The sequence below is a fragment of the Myotis lucifugus genome, unplaced genomic scaffold (assembly GCF_000147115.1).
Source record: "Myotis lucifugus unplaced genomic scaffold, Myoluc2.0 scaffold_482, whole genome shotgun sequence".
Taxonomy (NCBI): Eukaryota; Metazoa; Chordata; class Mammalia; order Chiroptera; family Vespertilionidae; genus Myotis; species Myotis lucifugus.
The window spans coordinates 797,957-807,240 of record NW_005871530.1 but is presented as its reverse complement, the minus strand read 5'-3'; the positions used below and the strand labels follow the sequence as shown (position 1 = coordinate 807,240).

The 9,284-nt window shown below is 47.6% G+C and overlaps 1 protein-coding gene across 1 annotated transcript; it reads left to right on the top strand.

Annotated features, from left to right (window-relative positions):
• Nucleotides 1-5,922: 5,922 nt before the first annotated feature.
• LOC111823413 (zinc finger protein OZF-like) lies at nucleotides 5,923-8,873 on the top strand. Its single transcript, XM_023744711.1, has 2 exons — nucleotides 5,923-6,043; nucleotides 7,306-8,873. Exons 1-2 carry the CDS (start codon nucleotides 5,923-5,925, stop codon nucleotides 8,871-8,873), a joined length of 1,689 nt encoding a protein of 562 aa, XP_023600479.1.
• The last annotated feature ends 411 nt before the right edge of the window (nucleotides 8,874-9,284 follow it).

The window sequence follows — 9,284 nt, the reverse complement described above, 5'->3', positions numbered from 1 at the left end:
CGCCAGCCTGAAAACGGCCCTCAGCCCCTCACCCAGACTGGCCAGGCATCCCAGTGGGGAGCCCCACCCTGATCCAGGACACCCTTCAGGGCAAACCAGCCGGCCCCCACCCATGCACCAGGCCTCTATTCTATATAGTAAAAGGGTAATATGCCTCCTGGCACCGGGATCAGCAGAGCAGCGAGGCTCCCGGCACCGGGATCAGCGTGACAGGGGGCAGCGCCCAAACCCCCTGATCGCCCTGCGGCTCTGTGTGTGACAGGGGGCCGGGCCACAACCTCCCTATCTGCCCTGCTCTGTTCGTGACAGGGGAAGGCACCCCAACCCCCTGATCAGCCCTGCTCTGTGCCTGATAGGGGGGGGAGCTCCCCAATCCCCTGATCGCCCTGTGGCTCTGTGTTTGACAGGGTGCGGCGCACCAACCCCCTAATCGGCCCTGCTCTGTGTGTGACAGGGTAGAGCCATAACCTCCCCATTGGCCCTGCCCTGAGTGTGACAGGGTGCAGCGCCCCAACCCCCTGATCCGCCCTGCTCTGTGTGTGACAGGGGGTGGTGCCCCAACTCCCCTATTGGCCCTATTCTGTGAGTGACAGGGGGGAGCTCCTCAACCCCCTGATCGGCCCTGCTCTGTGCATGACAGGGGGGAGCTCCTCAACCCCCTGATGGGCCCTGCTCTGTGCGTGACAGGGTACGGAGTCCCAACTCCCCTGATGGGCCCTGCTCTGTGAGTGACAGGGGGTGGCGCCGCAACCTCCCCATCGACCCTGCCTTGAGTGTGACAGGGGGCGGTGCCCCAATCCCCCAATCGGCCCTACCCTGAGCGTGACTGAGGGTGGCATCGCAACCTCCCGATCCGCCCTGCTCTGAGCCTGACCAGGGGCTGCACCTAGGGATTGGGCGTGCCCTCTGCCACCCGGGAGCAGGCCTAAGCCAGCACGTTGGTTGCAGGCACATCCCCAGTAGGGGGTTTGCAGGTAGCAGCTGATAGATGTTTCTAACTCTCTATCCACCTCCCTTCCTCTCTGTAAAAAATCAATAAAACATATTCTATAACATGATAAAATAATAAGAACTCCAAGGGCAGCAGTGGTTCCAATGTTTGATTGTCCTCCCATGTACAAAAAGGTTGCAATTCCTGGTGAGGCCACAAGACAGGTTCCTGGCTGGATGCCCAGATGGTGGGTAAGGGAGTGCAGGAGGCATCCCACCTGTGTTTTCCTCACTCCCTCTCATTTTCTCTCTCTCTAAAAATAAAATTTTAAAAAGTAACTATATATCCATTTAGATTTGTAGTCTTCAGGAATAATTGATATAATTTCAACTCAGGGATCATTCTGAGCTTCATGGAATCTGAAATAATATCTCCAAAAAGAGCTCAGTTGCAGACAACACTCCCCATAACCCTGCCACCAGCCACCAAAACCTATGGTTGTCATTTCCCACAGCCATTCGGGCGCCCCAAAACCAATATTCTCAATGGCCAGCCAGTGACTGGGATCCTAATGCAACCTGCGCCGCCTGGAAAGTACCTTACCCAAAGGGCAATGCGCCTAATGATGGCTGCGTTTAGCCAATGAAAGCCCAGGAGAGGCTCATGAGCCTGGCTCTCATTTGTTTGGGCTTGACTCCCAGATTAATCCTCCAGGTGGTCAGTTTCACCTCTTCGTTCTATCGACTTAGAGCTCCCAGCTGGCAGCATCAGGACTAGGACAAGCCGTCCGAGGTAGCGTCCACCTTGTGTAGGGAGTGTCTGGGGCTTGTTGACCTGTAGCAGGCGGGATTGAGGTCTCCATGCTTCCCAGACTCCTCTCTGCTTACTGAGGACAACTCAGCCTCACCCCATTTACCCTCCATCCTACCACGCTGTCAGGCCCTGCAGCTCGCGTCCCAGAACCCAGAACAGTGAGTAGCTTGTAGGTGACACAGCATGTGATGGGGTGAAAGAGGGTGACGGGCTGCAATGCCGCTCAGTCAGGCCGTGGGGCTGTGGCTGAGCTGTGAGGACTGTGGAAACCCAGGTCTGTTTTGTGTCTCAAGGCAACAAAGAAGATGAGGCAAAGTTTTGTGTGAGGAGTTTTACTTTCATCCTCAGGACGCTGGGGCCATGGGTGGTTGTGAACAGCAGAGGGACGTTGTCTGAGGTAGGGTTCTAAACATTTCCCCAAACTGCTGATGAGAACACATTAGAGGGAGAGGATAGTAGTGACGGATTGGATTAAGAAGTCCTTTGAAAGATAAGGAACTTGGCAAGACTGTGCACTGAGGACTGAGCCACGAGGCATCCTGGCATCACCCCCCCCGGGAGCTGGGCCAGGGCCCTGAGCAGCATGAGCCCATGGATCCTGGCAGTGGGTGCCAGGTCCTCATCAGACCTTTAGTTCCCTCTGGTTCCTGCAAATGCAGAGCCACGTAGGGGAACTGATTTGTGGAGGTGATTTCAGGACCTCACACTCTTGTGGCCTCTGAGTTAGTGGGGTCCTGCATCTGTCCAGCCTCTCTTCCTGCCCTGTGACCTGCAGACACTCAGCCCAGAATCCTAAGTCCATGACTCATGTTGTGTGAAGGGGTCCATGTTTTTCTGGAAAACAGTGGAATGAGATGTTGGATGTCTTTCTAGGAACAGGTTCCTGATGTGGCAGAGGCTCAGAGTGAAGACAGCTGGTTCTGGAACCTGTCCGAATGCTTTTCTCTTTAATGGGAACCGGTGAGAATGGGGGACGAGTCAGGTCTAGAGGAGCTTTGTGATGACATGGTTGTCTGTTTTGCAGGTGATGGCGGCAAAGGGAGAGTTGGAGTAGCGGAGGCAGGTGATCTGACTCAGGTCTCATTAGATGCCCTGTGGCTGGATCATGGAGAACAATATGGGTGCGAGGGAGGTGGTGTGATCTACTGGCAGAATGTGATGATACCTGGCCCCTGATGGTGCCCGTGGAGATGGAAGTTGTATCCGGGATTGGCATTTTAGGTATGGCTACCTGGATTTTCTAATTTTGAAGTTGAGAGAGAGAGAGAGGTAAGAGTCAGAGATGAGTAGAAAGTTTGTATTGAGCATCCGGGTATATGGAAGCACCATTATCGGGCATGAAGACATTCATAGTTGGAAGGTTCATGTTCATTGCCGATAAACACGAACAAACACTTATTTTGGCCTGTTAGGGTGTGAGATATTTCAGAGAGCAGTTAAAGAGCATCTGGAACTCAGAGGAGTTGTTCAAGATGAAGACGACTCAAATGGAGTGAAGACCTCTTGGACCGGAGAGCAGTTGAAAATCATTTTATTTTAATTGGAGGCTCTAGGTCAGTGATGGTGAACCTATTGAGCTCGGTGTGCATTTTGAAAAACCCTAATTTAAATCTGGTGCCATCTCACATATAGAAATTTTTAATATGTGCAAACATAGTAAAACAAAGATTTATATTTTTGATATTTATTTTACATGTTTAAATGCCATTTAACAAAGAAAAATTAACCAAAAAAATGAGTTTGCGTATCACCTCTGACACGCATGTCATAGGTTCGCCATCACTTCCCTAGGTAAATGGAAACAAGGTGAGATTGGGGCTGGTGCATATTTACTTATTAAACACTCACCAGGAATATTCTGTGAGCCTTGGTGTGGCCTGGGGTCACACTGACCTAGGGCCTCCAATTCAAATAAATTGAAAGCAATGAAAACAATTTTCTGCTTGGGGGTCACCACAACATAAGGAAATGTATAAAGGGTCGCGGCAGTAGGAAGGTTGAGAACCACTGGCTTAGGGGCATGAGTGTAAACAGTACTTCTTCAAAATAGACTCACCCAGGCCAAGAACCGAATTCTGCCAATGGGCCACGAAGTTTCAATCGCACCATACCTGCGCGCCCACACGTGGTATTTTGTGGAAGAGCCACACTCAAGGAGCCAAAGAGCCGCATGTGGCTCAAGAGCCATGGTTTGCCGACCACTGACCTAGGGCCTTCAATTAAAATAAATGAAAATACATCCTGCATATCAGATATTTACATTATGATTCATAACAGTAGCAAAATTACAGGTATGAAGTAGCAAGAAAATAATTTTATGGTTGGGGGTTCCCACAACATGAGGAACTGTATTAAATGGTCGCGGCATTAGGAAGATTGAGAACCACTTGCTTAGGGGCATGAGTGGCCATCTGTGAGATTCACTGAGCATGGGGTGAAGCATAGCAATCCCTCCTTTGGAAAACTGCTGTTTGAACCTGTCTGTGATTCTTAGACAATCTCTTATTCTGGAGGTCAACTCTGTTATTTTTAGGCTGTAAAATAACTTTGCTTTTTTGCTTGAATAGAAAAGATAAACTTAATTGTCTGATCTTGCAAGCTAGCCATCTAACTGATACACTGATATTGATGCCAGGTGCCTGTATAAATATGATACTCAAGGATACAGGTGCCTGTATAGATATGACAGGTGTTTGCTAGATATAATATGTACTCAAGGTTACATGCTGTCTACAAAAATAACTGACACAAGGGCCTAAGAAAGATATAAAAAGAGAATTATTCCTCCTTTGGGTGTCCCCAATTTGACAGATGTACTGTGCTCTGAACCTGCACCCAATAGAGATGACTCCTAACAGGCTCATTAAGGCATCTTTTCCAGCTGGGTGATTTTTTGATACAACAGGGGTGGAGGACCATCGGCCATGAGACTTGAGTGGTGAGGGCTGTGACTGGGGATGGGAGATCATGTGCAGCACTGGTGGAGGTGGGCTCTGGATATCTAAGACGTGATGTGGTTCTCAATAGGTGAGGTTGAAGGAAAACACAGTCAGGGAGTGAGGCCTTTATAGCAGGGCTCAAGGCTGCCTCCATGAGTGTGGACTCTCAGAGTTGGTGTAGAACTTATTCCTGTTTGAATTTGACAAGCAGTCACTACACCACGCCTGCTGAGTAATGAGCAGGAAGTCAAGGAGATGACTGTGGGGCTGTGGGTGTGGGAGTGCAGGTGAGAGAGAGGTGTGGGAGAAGGAGTGATGTGCCCTTGGAGAGGGAGAGTGAATTCATGGCCACAGGACACTATGTTGCAATAAGGGTGAATAAGGAGTGAGTCCATTTTTGGTGCTTACTTGCTGATATGATATATGATATGATATGAGGAATTTTAGTGTAATTGTCTGAAAATAGGGGTGTTATGGTCAGACCTGCCAGGTGCAGAGATGAGGTGTCACATAGATGCACACCTTCCTATGGTTGTCCAGAGCTGACATTGATCAATGAGAAGGAGATAGCATATACTGGTGTCAGCTGGTCTTGCATGTTTGCAGTGAATTGGGAAGGGAGATAGAAAGAGAGAGAAACACATTACAGATGCTGTGAATTAGACATTTGGAAGAGATGCTAAGTAGGAAATAAAGTGTTCTCAACACGGCAAATTTGTGTTGCCCTTGAAGATGTGCCCCCATAAATGAAGCTGTGTGAGAGAAGTGTGAGAATTATGTGGGCAGGTAGTGCAATGTGATGGCCTCAACACCATGGTGTCAGAGTCAGTAGGGTGAACAGGCGGTCATAGTTTTTCATGTCTCTGAAAGAGAATCCGGTTGATAACAAGAGTATTGCCTGACAAAATAACTGATAAATCATTCACATTTTCTTTATGGACAACATGTCTCTCTTCCCTATGTTGATGACACCCACTGTATTGACAAGAGGCAGTGTGGCCTACTCTGAGTCCCAGACCTCAGGTATCTTCTCTCTGCTCAACTGCCTTTATTGTTGTGGGAAGACACAGTAACAATAGGAATGTAAGGAGAGAGTGATTTTGATGGGCCGAACGCCTGTTGTCTTGTCTGATGAAGTGTGGAGGGAGCATACGAATGTGGAGGGTTGGAAGTATGAAGAAATTGAAAACCTAGGAGAAAAGCTAATCATGGCTTGAACTGTCCCCATTTTGACAGAATATGAACTTTGAGGACGTGGCCATTGACTTCTCTGAGGAGGAGTGGGGGCTCCTTGATGAGGCTCAGAGACTTCTCTACTGCAATGTGATGCTGGAAGTGTTTGCACTTGTCGCATCTGCTGGTAAGACCTTCACGTTTGTCCCTGTGTCCTGAAGTGTTGTCTACTCTTCCTTTTTTCTCCAAATGTAGCACTCACAACCTCACCATGCGCTCTAGTAATATCCCCCACTGTCCTTTCAAATGGGCTGTGGCTGCCAGGGGCGAGCTGTGTGGGGAATCCTGAGCTCTGGACTCCCCAGGCATCCCTTACACCCACTGCCTCAAAAATCCATGAAGTGTCTAGCAGTCAGGAGTCCTGCAATGAGCTTAATGGGACCCACTTTGAACTTTGTCTTCCTGGGAACGTGACTATGTCCTCATGGCTTCCACTACTACACCATTCATCTAGGTAAGGCTCTTTGTGACAGCCTGTGCCAGGTTATCGTCTTTACTTACATGAACCATAGCTGTACTTGTAATATCCTACCTCAATTGTTGTTTGTAATATTTCCTTCCCTGAATACTATTGCATTGCGAATTGCTCTGGGTTCGTGCTGGCTGCTCACCTCCCTTGTATTTCATTAATTCTCTGAATATTTAGGTTGTATATACTTATAGAGTAGAAGGTGCATAGAAAACCCTGTGTTCTCTCTCAGGGTGAACTGGGAATATGGTCTCTGATGAGGCCTGATCCTACTGAGTGGAAACTGGGGGAAGGTGTCACATGAGGGCTTCTTTCAGATCATACGAGGAACCCACTTGTGTCCAACCATATTTAGGTGCAGGTTCGTTTGTCCACACGTTATTTCTACATTTTATTTACTGTTATTGACATTTTGATCACTGATCATTTCATTTATGATTTCCTGGGTTTGGCGACCTTCATTTTTTTCACCTTGTAGCATCCTCTGTCCCTCAGCACTGCTGCCTGTGCAGTATTCTCCTACATGGACCTGCACATGTGTTATGAGGTGCACATATATGCTTAAGTAGTCCTCGAACCCCTGCTACTGAATTTTACTTGGAATAAAACATAAGCAACCTTCTGCACAGCTTGCCCATTTCACCAGCATATAAGCCCTGCTGAACACTTTTAGCAGAAGAAGGAGCTGACGATCCTTCTTCGATTCCATGTGGTGCTTGCCATTTTTGTGTCATATTTCTGGTGAGGGTTTCCTTGTTTTGTGATATTCTGAGTTCCAGAACTTCACAGGAGCCTTTTCCAAATCCTGCCAGCACATCTGTTGCATGGATCGCATGTATGATGTGTAACATATTTTTGTAATGGAACTTCCCTCATCACCGTAGTCCACATCCAGTTCCTCCTCATTTCTCTGTTTTCAGGTTGCTGTCATAAAACGGATGATGAGGAAGCCTGTTCTGAGCGCAGTCTATCTGTACAAGGAGAGTCACAGGTCAGGGCGTCTAAGACAGAGCCAGCAAACCAGAGGATCCATGTGTGTAAGCGGTGTTTCTCTGTGTTAAAAGACATTCTGCACCTGACTGAGTCACAGGCAGCGTACCTTGAGCAGAAAGCCTTCTTCAATGACACACGTGTGAGAGACTTCTGTTTCAGTGCAAACCCTCGCCAGCAACAGAGGGAAGCCAGTGGAGAGAAGCCCTGGAGAGACGCTGTGGACAGGGCCTCGTTTGTGACCAGGTTCAGCTTCTCCTTATCATGGCTGCCTTCATCCAGTAGGGAGGTTGGGGAAGACTTGCCAGCCATCTCAGAGCTTCTCCAGCCCCAGGCCCCTCTCAACACTGAGAAGCCACACAGTGGCAGTGAGATTTCTCAGAAACTTCTCAGTGGAAAAGGTCATAACCAGTGGCGTCAATGTGAAAATGCTGCCAGCCACAACGAGAAAGTTGTTCAACAGAGCTTCTGCCTTGGGGAAGTAAAATATGAATGTAACAAATATGGAAATATTTTTAGAGGAATCTCTAGCCTCATTCAACATAGAAAAGTTCACAGTGGAGAAAAGACATATAAGTGTAGTGATTGTGGGAAGGCCTTTGGATATAAGACTAACCTCAATAAACACCACAGAGTTCACACTGACGAAAAGCCCTATGTGTGTAGTGACTGTGGGAAGTCATTCAGGCAAATCTCTGCTCTTAATCGGCACCAGAGAGTTCACACTGGGGAAAAGCCATATGAGTGTACTGATTGCGATAAGACTTTCAGTCAAAGGAACAACCTCACTGACCACCAGAGGGTTCACACTGGGGAAAAGCCATATGAGTGTACTGATTGCGGTAAGACTTTCAGTCAAAGGAACAACCTCACTGACCACCAGAGGGTTCACACAGGAGAAAAACCTTATGAGTGCAGTGAATGTGGGAAATTTTTTAGATGCCGTGGTCACCTTTTTACCCATAGGAGAATTCACACTGGAGAAAAACCTTATGAGTGTAGTGAATGTGGGAAGTCCTTCAGAGAAAGGTGTACGCTTAGTAAACACCAGAGAGTTCACACTGGAGAAAAACCTTATGAGTGCAGTGAATGTGGGAAATCTTTTAGATGCCATGGTCACCTTTTTACCCATAGGAGAATTCACACTGGAGACAAACCTTATGAGTGTAGTGAATGTGGGAAGTCCTTCAGAGAAAGGTGTACCCTGACTAAGCACCAGAGAGTTCATACTGGAGAAAAACCTTATGAGTGCAGTGAGTGTGGGAAGTCCTTTAGACAAAGGTGTAACCTCACTGTACACCAGAGAATTCACACTGGAGAAAAACCTTATGAATGCAGTGAATGTGGGAAATCGTTTCGATGCCATGGTAACCTTTTTAACCACAAGAGAGTTCACACAGGAGAAAGGCCTCATGAGTGTAGTGAATGTGGGAAATCTTTTAGCCAAAAATCTAACCTCCTTAGACACCTGATTGTTCACAATGGAGAAAAGCTTTAAATGTGCACCGAATACTTTTTTTCTCATTGACAATAACAACACTTAAAAGGACCGTTTGATACACATTTAACAGAACATAAACCCCTTTTACCACAACATGCACTTGGCTAGATTCCTCATTAAATTTCAAGTAGAAGTGATGCTTTAGATAACTGCATGGCACTTGCTAAGCTGCTCAGGCCTACTACCCGATTGAAATCAGTGGGAGTATTCCTGGCTGAGGCGATTTCACCTCCACCACCTGGTTCACCTGAACAGGGTGCCTCAGTCACAACCCCTGTGTGGTCAGGGAAAAAGAATTATGTGTTCTCGCCTCGGCCTGAGCAAACTGTGATTACTCCAAGCTCCTGGCAGGATCTTCATTCCTTTCTGACTAGGAAATGGAGTTGATTGAGGGTTCATCCAGTGCAC

What these genes read in the sequence shown, in the direction of transcription:
- LOC111823413 (XM_023744711.1), top strand. Translation starts at nt 5,923, where the DNA reads ATGAACTTTGAGGACGTGGCCATTGACTTCTCTGAGGAGGAGTGGGGG. An exon ending in TGCACTTGTCGCATCTGCTG is followed by an intron (nt 6,044 to 7,305) that starts GTAAGACCTTCA and finishes CTCTGTTTTCAG; the next exon opens with GTTGCTGTCATAAAACGGAT.